At 45.9% G+C, this 20,014-nt stretch overlaps 1 protein-coding gene across 1 annotated transcript; it reads right to left on the bottom strand.

Moving 5' to 3' along the window:
* Window positions 1-539: 539 nt before the first annotated feature.
* LOC125947441 (neprilysin-1-like) lies at window positions 540-18,796 on the bottom strand. The gene is made up of 4 exons (XM_049672155.1): window positions 18,617-18,796; window positions 12,806-13,111; window positions 7,279-7,482; window positions 540-2,098 (listed from the first exon to the last, which is right to left on the bottom strand). The coding sequence occupies exons 2-4, from the start codon at window positions 12,931-12,933 to the stop codon at window positions 547-549; spliced, it is 1,884 nt and encodes a 627-aa protein (XP_049528112.1). The 5' UTR covers window positions 12,934-13,111; window positions 18,617-18,796; the 3' UTR covers window positions 540-546.
* Window positions 18,797-20,014: the final 1,218 nt, after the last annotated feature.

The following is a 20,014-nucleotide window of genomic DNA, read 5'->3' as shown; positions in this document are numbered from 1 at the left end:
ACAAAACAATGCCATATAAAATCCGGAAACCATGTGCCGTCTTCCCAAGAGTGAAATCACCGATGGGCCCCGATGGATCCCGATGGGAGGGAGAAGCGGCGCCAGAGGAGAAGTTTGTCTTGCCAAGGCTAGCTGGCTAACGTAATGCCCCCTCTGTAGTGTCCAGAATAGAGCGCGCACACGCACACACCACACACACACACACACACACACACACACACATGCACACACACGCACGCACACGCACAACACACACATGCACACGCACGCACACGCACGCACGCACGCACGCACACGCACGCACGCACGCACGCACTAATTTTTAAGTTCGACATGCATTGAGATATATAACAATAGAGTCGTAAGGAAAAGAAACGTCAATATATGTTATGGAACATGTCATGTCCAAAAGCAATAAGATGAATAGGCAGTGATGTTGACACAACGCAATCCTGTAGCCACTGCGTGGCAACTGCGGACTCGCGCGTCGCCCAAGGGTTAAAACGAGGTCAGGAGATGAATGTTGAAAATCGAAGAAAATGTTTCTTATATTCGTTTTCTAGTTATATCAAAAAAGGTGCACCTATTGGCTGGATTCATAGGGGCGTTCGGCTTACAATTGAACGCCGCTGCAAAATGTGGGAAGTTTCTAACCGGGACGTTGCACTCGTCTCCCTTCTTGGGAGGTTTCTTGGCGCACTGTACGTAGCAGAAGGTGAGAAGAAATGCCTGCTCGTCGGTGTACTCGTCCAAGTGAGGGATCCTGAAGTCCACCAGGTCGCGAAAGTCGGAAGCCACGGCGTCCCTAAAGGCGGCGTAAGACAACTCGAGAGCGGTCACGGCTGGAATCAGGCCCACGGGCTCCCCATCGGTGGTGTCCGTGGTGGTGGTGCCAAGCTTGCAACTGGTCTTCTCAATGTAAGCGGCAGCTGACTCGGACGGGGGATCCATCCACCTAACCTCGCTGCCGTTGTGCGCAACTCCAATTCCCTTTGCGTCAAGCACCTTCATCATGTCCCGTGCTGCAATTGAGCCCCAGGCGCCGTACAGAATCGCCAAGGAAGCATCCATGTAGAACAACGGCGGGTACAGGCTGGCCACTGCGATCTGCAACGTGTTCGGAAGGTACAGGTACCTGCTGAGCCCGAAGCGCGGAAGAAAGCGCACGTTGTAGGTATCTGCGAAGTGCGAGTCGTTTCGCAGCAAGCGGTGTATCAGCGAAGTGCTCACCAAGTTAGCCGTGAAATTCTGATTGGTCGCGTTAGCGAACGCACCGTACAGCTGCTCTTGGCTCTTTTCGCTAAAGAACTCAAGCGACGGCATCACGATACGGGTCATGCGGTCCATCTTGAGCCAGACCTCTTGCTTGACGGCGTCGTCTGCCCAGGTGAGGTTTTTAACCAGCGCCTTGGATTTTTCCTTGATTCGCTTCAAAGCACTCTTGACGTGCCCGGGCACCGCGCCGAACCTTTCCTTCAGAATCCTGTGCGCTATGAGCACGCCCAGTTTGCTGTCGACGTAATGCACGCAGCCCTCTTTCTTCCGCTGCTCGTGGTCGCTACGGAACCGCAGCTTTGGTTCGCCCCAGACAGCCCATAGATGAGTCTGTATGAAAACCCAGGTCAAGCCGATCATAAGTGTGCGCTTGCGGCCCGAATGCTCCGAGAGCAGCTGCTCGAGGCCGATGAGTATACGGACATCATCGACGATGACCGTAGAGCTTGCCGTCCAGGTGAACTGCTCGTCGTGTTTGGCAAGCATTTCGAGCCACATGCCGGAGGGTACCGACGGTGTCTTGCTCTCAAGAACGCTGGCCGCGAACCACTCCTGCTTGAGATCGGCGTGGAGTGAGCGGTTCTTGACGACGAGGATCGCTTCCTCGATCTTGCGAAGTTCTTCGACGCTGATGCCCACGTCGACAGACTGGACACCTAGGACGCCGAAGTGCTCTCGCACAATTCTTACGTACTCTGCATCAGTCCAGGGTTCCGAGACGCGCCACATCCAGCCAGTGTCCAGGCGTCCGCGACTTATGAGAAGCACGGGCCTCCCGTAACTGTAGATGGCGCTCACGTCAAAGAAGAAGTTCATGTCCCACCTGATGAGAGAAGTGGCAGGCGTACAGATAATATTACTTCGGTATTCGAGGGTACTCTATTGTTGCGATGTATCGATAAATGCGGAATTCACCATCTTTGGAGGTATCACTGTCTGGCCCAAAAACGTTGGCCGATCCCTTGCCTAAAAACGTTGGCCGATCCCGAAGGTAGTGCAGTCTTAACACGGTGTCTCAAAAGCTATCTGTCACGAGCGAAGAATGAGAGAAGCTGGCACGTGATGCATGCGCCAAACGTTTTAAAGAGCGCCTTTGGCACAGGCGAAGCGTGCGTCCGATCATGGCCTAATGGTTGGATTATTGGGCAGCTGTGCGGGAAGCGGGAGGTGTGATCGTACCGTCGATCACGCATTTCTTTATAGCATTAGAGGCGGACGCGGGCGCATCTGCGAGCGCGTCACAGTGTGCATGAAATCGCAAGTTTGCAAGAGATACGAAGTGCAGAAATGTCACTTCGATAAATGAGACCGTGCAAGGTCAGTCGTGACGCACGTATACGTGCGCAGCTCTCGAGGCTTCAAGTGCACGCCTTAAACATGGCGTATTTCGGCGATTCGTATACTTGGATAGTCATCGTAGGTTAGTTCTGGCCGAATGCCCTTTCTTTTTTGTGCTCACACATGACTCGAGTATCGCTTATTTTCTTAACTTAAGTATAGGTTATGCGCAACCTTCGAGCTCGACACTTCCTATTCGATTTTAAAAGTAATCACTGTCTCCTAAGCATCGCTCCAAAACGTTCTTGGCCGAAAATTTGAGAGCTACGTTCCGTCACAGAAAAAGAGTGCATTGTTTTAGTACTACCAATTCACTTTTTTTTCGTAATGAAAATTTTTCGACATGAGTGAATTAATGTTGGAAAAAAAAACCCTGGGTGGCCAAAATTAATCCGGAGCCTTCCACTACGGCGTGCCTCATAATCAGAACTGGTTAATTGGCACGTAAAACCCCAGGAAGAAGAAAGAAATAGACCTTGACCTTAAATTAGTAGTAAAATTGTAGGATAAGGCGGTGAAAAATTTCACCAAAGCGGAGCATTTATGCAGGAAATTTTTGAGCAAGAATGGGAAGGGCTTCAGTGGAATAGTTTTGTATTTAAACTGTTTGTTTTAAATCCAACAAATCTCATCATATTTGGTGTATGTCACGCACCGTGATTCCTTTGCTTCCATATACTTAGACAGGTATGTTCTATGTAATTATATAGATAAAAGCCCTCAACGTAAAGCTGACTAATTTCTCTGCGAAGTGATCCTAGTAAGCAGATAGCGCAGTGCATATTACCAAGCGGGGCTGATCTTCCCTAGAAACAATACCGCGAAGCTACACGTGCGAATAGAAGCAACTGAAAACGTTAAATGCGTGTCTTCATGGTACGTGTCGTTAAAAAAACTGCATCATTCGCCAAGCTTATATTTCGAGGAAACGGAGAGAATTTAAGACGAAGCTTTAGCTCGGGGGTTCCTGTCTAAATAAATCGGAACTGAGAAATCGTTTTTCTCACCAACCTCAGCTCCAAATTTGATGAGGTTTGTTGCATTGAAAATAAAATGTTAATTTTATTTATGTTAATTATGGTAATTATGTATTTATAACTTTGCATGCACAAGTTATGCTATTGTTGTTAATATCTAGTGACTGCTGGAAGCGAATCTTCGATTGAGCCTGCATTTAAAAAAAATAGAAATCGCAGAAAATCACGGGCTTTCAGAAAACGAAACTCTCAAGTTTACAGCCATGTAAGTCAGCAACGAAAATAATATCACGCCCGTAAACCTCATGTAATGGTATACATCTGAAGCGCACAAAATTTATATATTGTACGTCGCTATCAAGTACACTACTAATATGTAAGCAGGACTTTTGCAAAACTATCGTAAATGTTGCAACAAATTCCGTTAGTATATACATAATTATATGAAATTTGGCCGTTGTAGATGTTCTAACGGAAGCATTTTACAGAACTTGGTGCTATGTTACGGATCTGTAAACTCGTCTTACGGAAAAACTATAACTGCTACTAAAACCAAATTTAGGGAGAAGGACCGATCAATCAAGTCCAATGTGCACGCGAAGTTAAATATAGTTGGGTAAAGTTTGACTTTTACAGCGAAGCTTTTATGGCTAGGATCCGGGATTTTATGGTGTCCGCGCGGAAAAACTCTCCCCTAAAAAGTGAGAGTGAAGCTCTGAGCTAAAACGATGTGTCTCTGTGAATGTATGACGTAGTGCGTGACGTAGTGTGCGCCTCATAAGGCGACCAAGGGGAAAGGATTGGCGCCCATCGGCGCAACCGCGTGAACGCGCTCGTGCCACTCACTGCTCACGCATTCGTAGTCTTCTTCCACAGCTGGCTCCGTTGCCACTCATCATTCCTGCGTAGAATTTCACTTCTCTTCTGTCGTCATAATGGGAAAGCCGCGTTTACGGGCGTATGAGCCATTTAAGGAAATGTGTCCGTCTTACGTGACGGACAGATTTGATAGCAGAGGTGATGCGCGAATGTGTGTGCGTACTTATCGTCACTATGACCATTGATCAGGACAATAAATATGCTTGTACCTTTGTTCAATATCCTGTGTCACCTCTGTGTCGTGCTCTAAACAGCTTCGCTGGTCGTGCATCTTCACAGAATGGAATGGCTCATGAATGCTTTCTTATAATTCCTTAAGCAAGTGATGGCAAGGGTTATATATGCGGGCAATTAGGTTACAAACTGGTGAGTCACTTGCAGGGAACGTCTTAAAGTATGTAGTTCAATTACAGGCTATTATTCTGATGTTATTAATGCAAATACTCGAAAGAAACAACTTCGTTGTAAATTGCTCTGCGATTCTGCAATTGATTAAACAAAACAAACGTTGTTCTAAGCCGGAAAAAAAGTGTTCAGAGTGTCTCGTTTAGAATTCAACTTAACAGACTTTTAGAAATCGCCACTGACAGCGCCGTTCCGCCTAAGGTGCGTTTCAACAAGAGACGGAAGTTAACTTCATTAAAAAATTGCAATGTCCGGGTGGATAACTAAAGAGATTCGCAAATTACTTTGATTGTTCGCTTTAAGAATCCTCTTGGAATTGCGACATCGATGCCACGCAGTAGGGCTGTCATGTTTGCTTGAGAAAAAGAAATCCTAAGATTTCCACCACTTCCGAGATATACGGCCTTAAATTTTGCTGCAAGATACGTTGGCTTTCCAGAAAACGCGTCAGGTATACTTCGGGACAATGCTAGGAGGAACGGTCAATGGATGTGTTTGCAGATTTGGGGCACGGATATCTCGAAAGTGCGCTAGTCGTAAAATTTCTGCTAAAAAATTTTTCAAGTTTGGTACAAGCGGGCTCATTTGAGTAAATTAAAAGTTATATAGGGAATCCTTCTAATTACCCACCGGGACATTGCAATTGGTCGTGCAAATATAATGTCCGCCTCATCGGATAGCATGAGCCGACCGAAGGCTCCACGTGATCATTTAGTTCAAACGATTTTTTTTAAATCGTGTGCAGCATTTAGCGATCCACGTGCTAAACTAAAAAAAAAAAAAAAAAAACTTACAACTTTCAGCAAGCGCCACGAGGTGCCTCAGTGCCAAAAAAAATTTATGGATAAATCCCAGTAAAAAAAATGCGAGAGAAATTCAACTTGCAAGGGCTAACGTGTTCGCACGCTAACGTAAATTAGAGTGCGAAAGCGTCAATTTATGACCGATGATTTCTTTGATAAATAAATTTAGATATCCCGTGGCAACTAATAGTAGAACTTTCCGCCTTGTCATTAAGTAACATAACAGATTTTTAATATTATGCAGATTTTTATTAGAAGGCTATGAACATAGCGAACGTGGCGTTTTCTTGCAGACGAGTGCTAAGCGAGACATATATACTTTGCCGCTATGAACGCAAGCGTTAAAGGGAAAACTAAAACATTTGTTAATTAGCATTTCGTTAGAACATTGAGGGTGATTGTTTATGTGGCAGATTTGCAGGCAGTCACATTTTAATGCACCCCCATTGTTTAAATATCTGTAAAATTCCACATAATTTCAGATATCTATAGCATAATTTTAATGCCCCCCCACCATTCAATATCAAAATCAGTGCGCCAGGAGTTCAGGAAAGGCAACCCCGCTATCACGTCAAACAGGAACGCCCGTGACAAAAGCGCGACGAAACTTGAACTGCTGCGTGTCGGCGCAGATACCGATATGGCACTTACGCCTGGCAAGCATCTGCGTGATGTGATATATCAGTATTTGACGCGATGTGACAACATCCAAACTTCGTCACGTGCTTCGTCACGCGCTTCAAGGGGCGTTTCCTATGACGTAACACCGGGACTGCCTTTCGGGCGCTCCCGGCACGATCGGTTTCAATATTTGCTGGATGGAGCATTTAAATTCGATTATAAATATATCAAATCACGTGTATGCGATTTTCCAAAACTTACTGAAAAAAAAAAGACCTGCTTTAAAAAACGACTGCCTTCAAATTCGACATTTAAACTGCCCCCCCCCCCCCCCAGTTTCTAATGAACAAGGTTGATCAACAACTTGCTTATCAATTATTCTGTTGGAAATTAAGTTATTACCGTAACAGTATATCCGCCTCGCTTAACAACGCCTCTGCAAAAACGCCAAGTTCGCTAAGCACATAGCTGTTCCATAAAGGAAAAAAAAAAAAAAACAGTCGGCACTGTCTCAAAAAGAAAACAAAAGATAGCCTGTAATATTGTCTGCAGAGGAAATCCACAAATAAGTTCATAGAGGCAATAAACGTTCTATACGTTTGTTTAAGTCATCTTGCTTACTTGTAAAGGGGTCATAATGTTTATACAGTCATACTGGATTTGAACAAAACATTGTTCTTACTTCGATCCTTATAGAGCAGAGCCTATAGATATTCGTCAAGAAATATTCTCAAGTTCTAAATGCATTGGTGTGAACAAGAAATTTGTAAACAGGCCTCAGAAAATATTGTTTTAAAGTTTTATAGGCTTCATAAATAATTTGTGCCACCTAAAATGCAGCCGGACTGAGTCTCGGGAAAAGGCGAACAGAACTATATTTCAGGTTCCTGTAGTACTTCGTTCGCGGCCTTGTAAATTCAAGTAATCAATGGGTCGACCACACTGGTCTGTCGCATATACGTGGTATAAGTGACTCGCACCTCATCGCTAGGTTCAGCATCACGTCGAGTGGGTGCAGCGTTCCCGTGGGTTGCGCCTCCGGCCACACCAATCCCAAGGAAGCCTTGAACTCGAGGAAATCTTTTAGGTTCTTTTCCTTTTGCTTGGCAGCATTCAAACAGCTCAAGTAGAACGACTCGGCCATGGTGACGCTCTTGTCTTCTCTTTCCAAATCCCTAATCAGCCTGCGTAGGCAAGAGAGGGATTGATTCGTGGGGTGTAAAGAGATACTTTTTTATTAGTATGTTTTTGTAATATATAATTATGTCTGTGCTGCTATAAACCCTTGTAATGGGGGCAGCGGGCTCGCCTTATTCGCCGCTCCTCTGTCTGTGAAATAGACGGAATAAAATTTATTACTTGATTGATTAATTGATTGATCGATAAATTTATTTATTTATTTATTGTTTGTTTGTTTGATTTATTGATTGATTGATTGATTGATTGATTGATTGATTGACTGACTGACTATAGTTGGTGACAGCCTAAGAATAATAGGTTATATGTATACGCTGGCCAACACAAACACAATTTGCATAGATGCGCCAGCCAAATTAGCTTTGCTTCTTTCTGTGACGTGAAGCGGTGTTGCGTGTTTAAAGCGGATGTTTTCTCCGTACGGATCTGTGTCACTGGTTTTAGGATGAAACCCGAAGGTCTTGGGCAAATTTTATCGGTAATCCTTATTACAGTGCTTTTGAAATTCAGGGGTGCTAATTATAATTACATCGTGCCAAAACCACGATTTGATTAAAGGGGACGCCGTAGTCGGGGACTCCGGAATGATTTTAACCCCCTGGGGTTCTTTAAGGTGCACTCAATGCACGGTACACGGGAGGTTTTCTTGCATTTCGCCCCCATCGAAATACGGCCACCGCGACCGGCATTTCATCCCACGACAAAGCGCTCAGCAGCGCAAAACCAAAGCCACAAGGTCACCACGGCGAGTCAATTATTAGAGCGCTCAGCCAAAGGTGATATCTTAGCTTGATACAATGCGCTTAAATTTTCCAATTGGCCTTGCAACTGCATTAGCAGAGCAAAGTCATTAAGTTGTGAGTGAACTCCATGCAGCTGGCACGGCTCTCTTTAAGAGGTGAAGGCCAGGTCCACTGCGTTTTTGTGGAGTGAGTCGCACTGTTATCACTGACTATAATGAGAAAACATTTTTCACCTGAATTAGTGAAGTACTGTTTTGCAATGCCAAAAACCCCACTCTCCTGAATCCAACTCTTCTGAATCTAAAAAAAAAAAATGTGCAGCACGGCAAGACGGGAGGCGACGCCTTCTTGAAGTTCCCCCACCAGAATCGCCGTTACGTCAAGCAATTTTAGCGGCGTCTGCTACAGGGGTTGTGCTATAGTTGTTTGACGATAAAAAAGAACATAGTGTTCTGAAGGAGCCGATGATTGAGCATGGCACGTTTCGGGAACTTTTAGCGAACCAACGCGGCGGCCCAAAATCGAAGAAGTACTTTGAAATTCGTGACGTCACACTGACGTACCGGCGCTGGGGTTTGAGCACGCAATTAGAAAGTGGAACTTTCCCCTTCATTTTTTTTCTTCTAACAATAGGCCTAGTATCGCTAACTTGACGAAAATAGAGTTATCCAAGGCTACTTTATAAGTATAAATTGATTGAGAGCTTCTCGCGAGTGTCCCTTTGAAGGCCAACTGTTGTGAAATTTTACTTTGGCTGCCTTGGCCATAGAAGAGTAGTCGGTATACTGTTGAAGCAACCTTGGCAAAGCTGCAGAGCTGGTATAACTGTATGATTTTCTGATTGACCCTCTTTAAACGACACTTAATTCTTGGAGTAATGAGGGAGGTAGTGGCCGAATACTGCACCAGGGAGGCCAATTCCTGTTCAGGTGAGATGAAGATATTTGGAAGATGAAGACAACATAGAGGTAATGAATGAAACCGTAACTAGGCTGATCTCATAAGCAGCAATTGAAGTGGGAGGTAAGGCAACCAGTAGGTAAGCTCTCCCAAGTAACAAATGACCTAATAAAGAAACGACAAAACATGAAAGTGTCAAACTCGAGAGACCAGATAGAATTCGCTGAACTATCAAAACTTATCAACAAGAAGAAAGTAAGCAATATTCCAAAATAAAACGGGGAAAATTGACGAAGCAGTAAAATATGAACGCAGCATGAAATCAGTGAGAAGAAAACTTGGCATAGGACAAGGCAAAATGTATGCCCTGAAAGATAAGCAGGGTAATATCAGCAATTGCGATGACATAGTAAAAGCAGCGGAAAAATTCTATACTGATCTGTACTGTACCCAGAGCAGCCAAGCTACTTTCATTCGAAGTAGTGTTGAACAGGATACAGAGGCTCCTTCTATAACTAGCGATGAAGTTAGAAGGGCCTTGCAAGACATGACCAGGAGAAAAGCTGCTGGAGAAGATGGAATAACAGTGGATTTAATTTAAGATGAAGGAGATACTATGCTTGAAAAGCTTGTGGCCCTTTGCACGCAATGCCTGACGACTGGTACACGACGCAAGTGTACCAGAGAGCTGGAAGAACGCCAACATTATACTCATTCATAAGGGAGACGTAAAAGAATTGAAGAATTATAGACCCATTAGCTTGCTTTCAGTATTGTATAAAATATTCACCAATATAATTTCCAATAGAATCAGGGGAACACTTTACTTCAGCCAACCAAGAGAACAGGCTGGCTTCAGGAATGGATATTCTACGATGGATCATATCCATGTCATCAATCAGGTAATCGAGAAATCTGCGGAGTACAAACAACCTGTTTATATGGCTTTCATAGATTATGAAAGGCCATTTGATTCAGTAGAGATACCAGCAGTCATAGAGGCATTGCGTAATCAAGGAGTACAGGCGGCATACGTGAATATCTTGGCAAATATCAACAAGGATTCCACAGCTACCTTGGATCTCCACAAGTAGAAAGTTACCTATCAAGAAAGGAGTCAGGCAAGGAGACACAATCTCTCCAATGCTATTCCCTGCATGTTTAGAAGAAGTATTCAAGCTCTTAGACTGGGCAGGCTTAGCAGTGAGGATCAACAGCGAATATCTCAGTAACCTTCGGTTTGTAGATGACATTCTCCTATTCAGCAACAATGGGGACGAATTACAGCAAATGATTGAGGACCTTAATCGAGAAAGTGTAAGAGCAGGGTTGAAGATTAATATGATATGCAGGAGACAAAGATGTTCAATAGCCTGGCAAGGGAACAAGAATTCAGGATCGCCAGTCAGCTTCTAGAGTCTGTGAAGGAGTACGTTTGTCTAGGTTAGTTACCCACAGGGTACCCTGATCATGAGAAAGAAATTTACAGAAGAATAAAATTGGGTTGGAGTGCATACGGCAGGCATTACCAATTCCTGACTGGGAGCTTACCACTGTCGTTGAAAAGAAAAGTGTACAATCATTGCATTCTACCGGTGCTAACATATGGGGCAGAAACTTGGACGTTAACAAAGAAGCTCGAGAACAAGTTAAGGACTCCACAAAGAGCGACGGAACGAAAAATGTTAGGCCTAACGTTAAGAGACAGGAAGAGAGCGGTGTGGATCAGAGAACAAACGGGGATAGCTGATATTCTAGTTGACACTAAGAGGAATAAATGGAGCTGGGCAGGCCACGTAATGCGTAGGCTGGATAACCGGTGGATCATTAGAGTCACAGAATGGATACCAAGAGAAGGGAAGCGCAGTCGAGGACGGCAGAAAACTAGGTGGGGTGATGAAGTTAGGAAATTTGCAGGCTTAAGTTGGAATCAGCTAGTGCAAGACAGGGGTAATTAGAGATCGCAGGGAGAGGCCTTCGTCCTGCAGTGGAGATAAATATAGGCTGATGATGATGATGAAATGACACTTAAAGAGCAACTGCAACGAAATTTTCGGAGGCGTAAAAAGCCGAATTTCAGATCGTTTAGACACACAGTAGCCTCTGTGAAAAATTTTACGCTTGAAATACAAGTGGATGCGTCACAATATGCTCGCAAGAACAGATGTTTTTCAAACCGAAACTAAAAAAAGACGCCGCCATTACCTCTAGCCGGAAGGGACATACGACTTTGACCGTAGAGAACGAGCGCATGGGTCGTCTGCTTCCCTTGCTCGTATCGTTCCCGTGTATCAGCGAACATTTCCCGCACGTTTGCGAGCCGTATAGTTAAGTATACTGCTAGCTGCACCGTCCGCTGTGCTCACGCCGTTGCGCGCTCGCGATGTCCTTTTAATGCGAAGCTTTCTCCTGCGAGTCAAGCCGGTTTTCTGCATCTGGTTGTCTATGTTCGATGAGCAGAGCCCCCATGCGTTCTGTGTCTTCGCTTGGAGACGAGAAGCACTACCAAGCTGACCTTGCCTAAAGGGGCTTTAGACTTTGGCGCCTTAATGGACTGACAGATGGCCAGTATGTGTTGTGAGAAGTTGATGGAAATGAAATTACAATGACTCATAGTGATAAAATAGAGCACGCTGTCCGCATTTAAATAATAATTATAATTTGAAACCGGCAAAGAAAGTCTCATATACCTGTAAGCACTTGATGCTAACTAATGGTGAATCCTTTGTAATGGTGAATCCAAGTCGGCGGTTATTAAGTACGCTATACTTATTGCTAAAAATTGTCGTACCTATAGTATTAAGGTCCTGTGTTTTATTCAATTCGTATTACGAAAAAATTTGTCGCAGTTTCACCCGAAAGGCGAAGCACCAATTGCGATAGCAAATCAGTAGAGAGCTATACGGAGTAAGGATAGTAGTTTTATCAGCTGTATGATGATGATGATGATGATCAGCTGTATAAACTTGGACATGCAGCAGTACCAGCAACGCGCAGAACTGTTGTCGACGCCGTCGGCGTTTTGCCCGCTTTCGCACCGAACGCGCGCGGCGTTTTTAGATAAATACGTATTTGGTGCCGTAGCTAAACGTCGCCTCCCCTTACTCCCTCCCTCCCGTCCCCCCAAAGCCTTTCGCGCGACGGAAAAAGTTGCGCTTGCTCTGTATATATGGAAAGGAGGAAAGAGACGCTTAATTCTGCAGCCCTTCAGGGAGCACGGCGCAGAACGCGCGTTTGCTCTCCGACGTGCGTTCGCTCCCCGTGAAAGCGCGCGTCCCTCGCCCCCTTTCACTCGCACATACAGCGTCCGGAGCGCGGCGACGATTTCATCGCCGTTGACGTCATACGGAACCTCACGGCGACGGCGACGGCGGCGGCAGAAATCTGCTTTGGAGTGTCCATATAATTGCTATCGCAATAATAAAGAAAGACCACGCTAACGAGCGGCGCTAGCGTCCGTCAGTGCATGGCTGCGGGATTTGTATAACGAAGGGTCCTTCCCCAGTATGTTACGTGCGTGCGTGCGTGTGTGTGTGTGTGTATGCGTGCGCATGTGTGTGTGTGCATGTGTGTGTGCGTGTGCATGTGCGTGTGCGTGTGCGTGTGTGTGTGTGTGTGTGTGAACGCATGGTTGAGCTAAATAAGGAACGTCGAAGGGAGTTTGCACCTATGCATGCCATCAGCCATCAGGGAGTCTATGACTGATTCATGGGCGTCTTGCCATTTCCCGCACGTGTAGCTGTAGAAGTCGACGCACGGGTCCACGCTGTGGTCGATGGCCCTGCTGACGGTCATACCAGTGCAGTAGGCAGTCCTTGCTGTCGCATAAAGCCACCTTCTTGATTGCTTTGGCCGGTGCAGTGACGAAGTAGACGAGCCCTGCCCCAGTGACGACTAGCACCGCCGCCACCACGCCGACCCCCACGAGTATCCTGTTGCGTTTCTTCTGCTCGGCATCGGCGGCCTCGATGATCTGCATCGCCAAAGCACGTTTATATCTTTAGAGCCTGCCCATGCTGCGCAGGCAGCATGGGCAGGCTCCGTGTCCCGTGTCGGCGTCAGGCCCCGTGTCGCAAAAAAATCCCATGTCGGCGTCGCCGCCGGCATTGAGGGCGTGGCCCCGCCCAAGAAAGTCATCCTGAACCACCCCGACCGCGCAAGCCTCCGTGTGGCGCAAGCCTCTAACGAAAAAAAATTAATTTCTCAAAGTAATATCTGTCACAAAATCGTAAAGTACGACTTACCCACAACCTGCAGACATGATCGCGTCGGATTGTAATTTGAAACAATTATCTTACGAGGAAACACAAACCCCTTTTCCAGCATTTCTACCATAAAACAGCGGCGCGCCCGGGTAGACTGGTTGCTAAAACCCCATCCAGATGGCGCTCGCGTCCTCGGCAGCCGCAAAGATAAGCAAGAGACGATTAGAAGTACTGGTGGAAAAGAAATCACCGCATATCCACGACGTGAACGATGATGAGTGGGCGAAGCACCGGGGGATCATTCGGGTAAACCAGAGCTACGGACGAGAAAGATAGCGCGCGTCGGGAACGAACGCTCTTGTGCACCGCAGCGCCCTACGGACGAGAAAGATAGCGCGCGTCGGGAAAGAACGCTCTTGTGCACCGCAGCGCCCCTAGCTACGGACGAGAGAGCGAGAGCGCGTCGGTAACGAGAGAGAAAGAGAGCACAGCTGCCCCTCTAGCGGGAGCGGCGAGTACTAGCGTGGCTACAATGGCGCGACGGCGGACAAGGCGGGACCCTAAGGAGCTTCGCCCCTAAAGAAGCAGGGAAAACATGGATACGACCTGATCTCTTAAAATCATAGGTAGCGGTACAAGGTAAATTTTTGAAAAAGAATAATGCGAGGTATACAAAAATGCTAGATAACAAGGATAGCATACCTGGGCCGGTATTTTGTAGCGATGACATTAAAGTAATAATGCCTTTTCGCGCTTATCGCGCTTTGTCAGTGGTCAGAGCGACGGTCCGCTCGCGTTATCAACGGGATCAGCCGGCCATGAGTGGTAGATGATAAGACTATTCCAAAATAAGTCATAAGGCATCACTACAAAATCGCGGCCCTGATTAAATCAAGCAGGTTAGGTGACTATTCGTCGCCGCCCACTTTCAAAGGGGATGCTAATAAAGCATCATCAGCATCGGACTGGGACTTAATCTGCCTAATGCGTTTTAGACACGCGCGCCTCGAGGCAACAGAAAACAATTAATAAATAATAAAAAAAATGTCCTAGTGCCATCACATTTTGATATATGAAGGCTAATAATGCCCCTGAAAAAATGTCTTCCCAGCAATGCATTTGTGTTTAAAAGTGAAGCACACTTTCCCACGTAGTGTGTTGCTGTGATGCCTACTCATAAAGAAAAATGTGATGCGAACGGGGCCCGATAACGTTATCGCGTTCCACTCTTAAAGGCGCCCTCCAATTTTTTTCTATACGACGCATAACCAGTTTATAGTTGGGGAAATCTGTAAGCGGGTTTGGGTTCCTTTCGTTAGATCACTCGTGTAATTCTGCACCTCCTCCTGTCTAGGTGTTTAGACCTATAGGCCCATTCATGCTTTTTTATCCTAAGCATGGTAAATTTGTGTATACCTTCTGCTTCATAACTGACTGGACCGGACCGACTGACGATTTCCAGTAACAAGGCGTTTATGAGAGACGACGACAAGAATTTTAAACTGGAGCAACAATTTTGTTGTGCTATGGATTGAAGTTCGGCATTTCTATTAGATCAGTCATTGATGTCCGTGAGATATTGTTAAAATTAAAGGAGGCAGCTTTTCTTTGAATTTTCTACGCGTTCTACTCCGGCCGCGCGCGCAGGAGCCGTCTAAAAAGAGGTAAGCCGTCCAGGCTGCTCTATCTTGAAAGCCCATCCGCGTCGGGTAACAGTCAGACGTGCACTGTGTTTTCGCAGCTTAGTTCCGTGTTGATGCGAGACGCAGCACGAAGGTCAATTTGCTCGCTGCAGCCGCCGCGCTTCTTCACTCCAGCGTTATGAAAGCGAGTTTCCGCCGTCATTGAGTGAGATGTGTTCATGTTTGCTTGTGCACGTGTGAAACCATGCTTGTTATTTTGGTTAGTGTGCCTATGTTTACAAGTATATACGGCCGATAAAACTACTTTCCTTGCTTCGTATAGCTGTTCACTAATTTGCTATCGCAATCGATGCTTCGCCTTTCGGGCGGAACTGTCACTTTTTATGTGGCTCCGGTCGCGCCCTGCCGCCGCAGTAGAAGAGGAACTGTCACTTTTTATGTGGCTCCGGTCGCGCCCTGCCACCGCAGTAGAAGAGGAGATTATGTGCACTAACCTGCCGTTTTTCCCTCGCATAACAGCGCGCAAATTTCCCCGCTCCACCTCTTGCGCGCGGGAGAAGACGTCGCCGCATCAAGCCACCATCCTTCTCGGCTCACCCTCGCAAGATTGCCCTCGGAATTTATACGGAACAGCATGGCGACGGCGGAGAATCGCCTGGAGTGTCCATATAATTGCTATCGCAATAATATAACAAAAAAAATGTAACTAAGCCGCACAACGTCACCACCAGTTAGTCTCCGCGGCTTGTGGCTTTATGATTTTTAACGCGAAAGCGTTAAGGGCCCCGTGTCGCAGAAAATCTGGCGTCGGCGTGGATGCCGGCATCCGTGGCGGAGAAAATCATCTCCAAACACCCCGATCGCGCAGGCCCTCCACGTGGTGCAGGGTTTTGGTGAACGATAATTGAATTTCTCACAGTAAAATCCGTCACAAAAATGGTAAAGTACGACTTAACCCCAACCTACAGACATGGTGACGTCGGTTTGTTATTTGAATGTACGAGAAAACATGATTCTGTTACGCGGAAACACAAACCCCTTTTCCAGCATTTCTACCATACCAACACGGCGCGCTCGGGTTGCGAAAATGCCATCCAGATGGCGCTCGCATCCTCGGAAGGTTAGGGAGCCTACATGCAAGCGCTTGCATGTAGGCTCCCTACGGCAGGTCAAATTGGGACTTCACTGCCTAATGCGTTTTTGACACGTGCTCGTGTCGGGGCAAACAGTAAAATAATTTTTAAAAACGTGCTAGGGCCTTCACATTTTAATATAATACGACTTATATTGCCCCTGGAAAAACGTCTTCCCAGCAATGCATTTCTGTTTAAAAGTGAAGCCGACGTTAAGGGGATCGGTGTAAGGTTGGTCTTTAATAAAAGTTGTCGCAGTTTCACCTGAAAGGCGAAGCATCAATTGCGATAGCAAATTTGTAGAGAGCTATACGGAGTAATGAGAGTAGCTTTATCAGCTGTATAAACTTGGACATGCAGCAGCACCGGCAACACGCAGAACTGTGGTCGACGCCGTCGGCGTTTTGCCCACGTTCGCACAAAATGCGTGCGGCGTTGCTGACTGTTGCCGGAGCCTCTGATATAAATAGGTACTTGGTGCCGCAGCTAAACGTCCCCTCCCTTCCCTCCCCCTCCCCCCCCCCCCCTCCACGGCCTTTCGTGCGTCAGAAGAAGGCGCGTTTGCTCTACATTTTAATATAAGACGACTTATATTGCCCCTGGAAAAACGTCTTCCCAGCAATGCATTTCTGTTTAAAAGTGAAGCCGACGTTAAGGGGATCGGTGTAAGGTTGGTCTTTAATAATAATAATAATCTTTATTTTCATCAGTTCACTGACAGGAAAGCTGCGGGTAAAAGCTGCTCTTTGTAGAGGCAGCTTGACAAGAGCCCGCAGCTACCTTTGTGTAGTACATACAGCAGTGGCAAGAAGCATAGCACACTTTAGTCAAACAAAAACAAAAAGACATACATAGCAGTAACGCAACTTAGATTCCTAACACATGTAGCTCACGTAGTTTAGGTAGTGTACACTTGTAGGGATCAACACAGGCTTTCACAAAACAAAAAGACATACATAGCAGTAACGCAACTTAGATTCCTAACATATGTAGCTCACGTAGTTTAGGCAGTGTACACTTGTAGGGATCAACACAGGCTTTCACATATTTGTTAAGTAGTTTGGGAAGAATGTACGATAGTTTACCTTCTGAGTAATTTGTTCTGGGTGTTTTTACTTTCCACGTGTCTTTACTTCGTGTGTCAAGCGATGTAACGTTTTGCTCTAGGTTGGAAAGGTCATGTAAAAAATGTCTATTTTCTTTGACCTCGCGTCTGATTGCTACAGTCAATTTAAATGCATACAGGTTATGAACGGGTAATATCCCAGCCTGCTCAAACAAGCCGCGCGTGTGGGCATCATACGGCAAATTGGAAAGTATTCTTATGTATTTCTTCTGCATCAAGTATAACTTTTGTAGGTTTGTGTAAGTTGTAGTGCCCTATACCAAAAAAACAATAGGTAAGGTGTAAATAAAAAAGTGATTTATACAGTAAAAGCTTTACATTATTTGGTAACACTGTTTTGCAACGGTGTACCATGCCCACAACGCGCGATAACTGTTCCAACACGCCGTTGATATGTTCGTTCCAAAGCATATTACTTGAAAATGTAACTCCTAGAATTTTTATATGATTTACTAACCCTATTTCGGTATCACCGTACACAAGATGTAAATTATCGTTTGCCGGTTTGTTCTTTTTGTAAGTTGACTTTCCCACGTTATGTGTTGCAGTGAAGCCCATTGAAAGAAAAAAGGTATGCGAACGGGGCCCGATAACGCTATCGCGTTCCACTCTTAAAGGCGAAGCTTAAGCGTCCTCCAATTTTTGTCGTTCAGTAGCTTTCACAGGTGGCGTGGCATAATACTAATTCAGCTGTACACATCGTGTTGCAAATGCGGAAACTATTGTTAGCGTTATCGTCATTGTTGCGCATGACTCAAGGTGCCATGCTAATCCTTGATGATCCTGTGTTTTTAATCACTTTTCTTTTATGTATGCAGAAATTGGGAGAAATATTGAAACATCAGTGGATCAAGGCACTGGCTGATCTAAGGGGGTCAGGGTGCCCTGGCACCCGTCATTTAAAGTGTGTTATGTGCGAAGCACTATCAATGCTGTTCTAGCAACCAAATGCAACGGTGCAGCTAAAAGGAGCGCCTTATCAATTTAAACGAGATATAAAAAAAGATACATTTTCTGCCAGCATCGTTGTTGGTTTCTTTTATTTTTGCGTGGTTGTGACTTCACCGCACAATGTCAGTATAGAATAGATTGACTGACAGATCCAAAACAAGAGAGAGGCTAGAACAAGGAACGTCACCGAAGCTAACGTATCGGCAAGGACTGACGAAGACTAGACCCGCTGTCGAAAAATTGGCTTCAACGACATTCCTTGTTCCACTACTGTTGGCCAATTGACTGCCAGAGCGTCTTTGGCGTTTAAGGAATACATGCTTGCAGTGATTATATATTCGACGATACAGTTTGCGAAAGTGGAACCAGTCTTACGTATACAGGCAAGCTTGAGTTCAGAAAGTGCGTTACAGTGCTCACACTTTTTCTGTTCTGCATGTCGATCTCGTGGGACGTGAGCCTTCTATTCGACGTGATATCGTTGCACGTGAGCGTTCTCTTCGAGCGCTTTGACGCTTTCGACATCTTGGATACCGCGGCCTCACCGACGGGCTTTGTTTCAGCGGCAGCCGTCACCTGCGAGCAGAGAAAATGTAAAATAAGTAAACGTACTTAAGCGAGACTCACGCATATACCGAAGTGGATAGCCCGTCGTTTTGTTTCCCATAGGATAGGCTCTGCCGCAAGCGGGAGCAAGCGAAACGTGTGAACAGCCATGAGAGCGTGACGGACTTCGCATTGCGTGCGTGCGTGCGTTGCTGAGTGCGTGCGTTACTGAGTGCTGCGAATTCTTTGCTTTGTTTTGATGTCAAACGTTGGAGGCGAGCATCAAGTCTTTAGTAACATGCGAAACAAAGCTGTCACAGTAAGATGAAGTCAATGGGATTAACAGTGGACGAACCAGAGAAACCTCAACCTGGAGTGCAAGCTTCTGCAAGAGGACGTGTCTTCCTCAGAGTGACAACTGCAAACAATTACTGCTCTGGTGCCTTTCATCCAAATTCGTCTCCTACTAAATGTCTCAAATAACTAACGCCCGCCCCGAGATATTGCGCGATATCAAAAAGCAGTTCTCTCCTATATTGTTGCGTAGCGTATAACTCGGACTCGGACACCTTGGTGTCCATGGAGCAAACTTTGAGGAACGCCGGCACGCTGCAGGAGCACTTATAGATGAGCGCTTCACTTGCCTTTGCGACCTGGTTGTCGGCGCCTTTATGATGGTGCTGCTGCTTCGAGCTCGTATGTGATGGGTGCTTCTTGTGCGCTGCTTCCGAGGGGCCAGGCTCAGCCATGGTTACGAGTTAGCGGGCAGCGTTTCGCCGAGAGTATGGCCAGGTAAGGACCGGAACGGGGAACAGGGAGACCGCCTCGAACAGGGATTGACTGAAATAGAACGGCCTAGAGGCTCGTCTTCCGCTTCAACTTCTTCAGCAGCGACTGGCGCGTGAGATGCTCGCGAGGGCGTGACACACAAGATATGCTCGATTGCTTGCTCCTTATACCATCGCCCTTACCCATTACGGAAGATTGACCGAGAAACCGGCGGTTAAAGTTACATTCCGTCTCCGACTTCATGTGCCTTAATTCCTGCGAACTTATTCCGTGTTTTATTCCTGTATAACCATAACTTTATAGTGTAGTTGTGTGAATATACTTAGCGTTTCAGTACTTCTTACGTAACATTTATTGCTAGTTGTTTATAGCCTAATTATGTGACCGGATTTTAGACTGAGTATGTTTCATATATCTTTATTTTAAGTTTATGAGTGTTTGACCCATTTATATGAGTTTACAGTAGGGTTTTGTGTCGTTATG

This window comes from Dermacentor silvarum, chromosome 8 (genome assembly GCF_013339745.2).
Source record: "Dermacentor silvarum isolate Dsil-2018 chromosome 8, BIME_Dsil_1.4, whole genome shotgun sequence".
NCBI lineage: Eukaryota > Metazoa > Arthropoda > Arachnida > Ixodida > Ixodidae > Dermacentor > Dermacentor silvarum.
The sequence above is the reverse complement of the archived record's forward strand: the minus strand, read 5'-3'. Positions and strand labels throughout refer to the sequence as shown.

Bases quoted from the DNA above. Each gene is read 5' to 3' on its own strand.
- LOC125947441 (XM_049672155.1), bottom strand. From the start codon at position 12,933: ATGACCGTCAGCAGGGCCATCGACCACAGCGTGGACCCGTGCGTCGAC. The intron at 7,483-12,805 runs GTGCAAACTCCC...TTGCCTACGCAG, and splicing joins ATGGCTGATGGCATGCATAG to GCTGATTAGGGATTTGGAAA. The intron at 2,099-7,278 runs GTGCGAGTCACT...TTCTCTCATCAG, and splicing joins ATGCTGAACCTAGCGATGAG to GTGGGACATGAACTTCTTCT.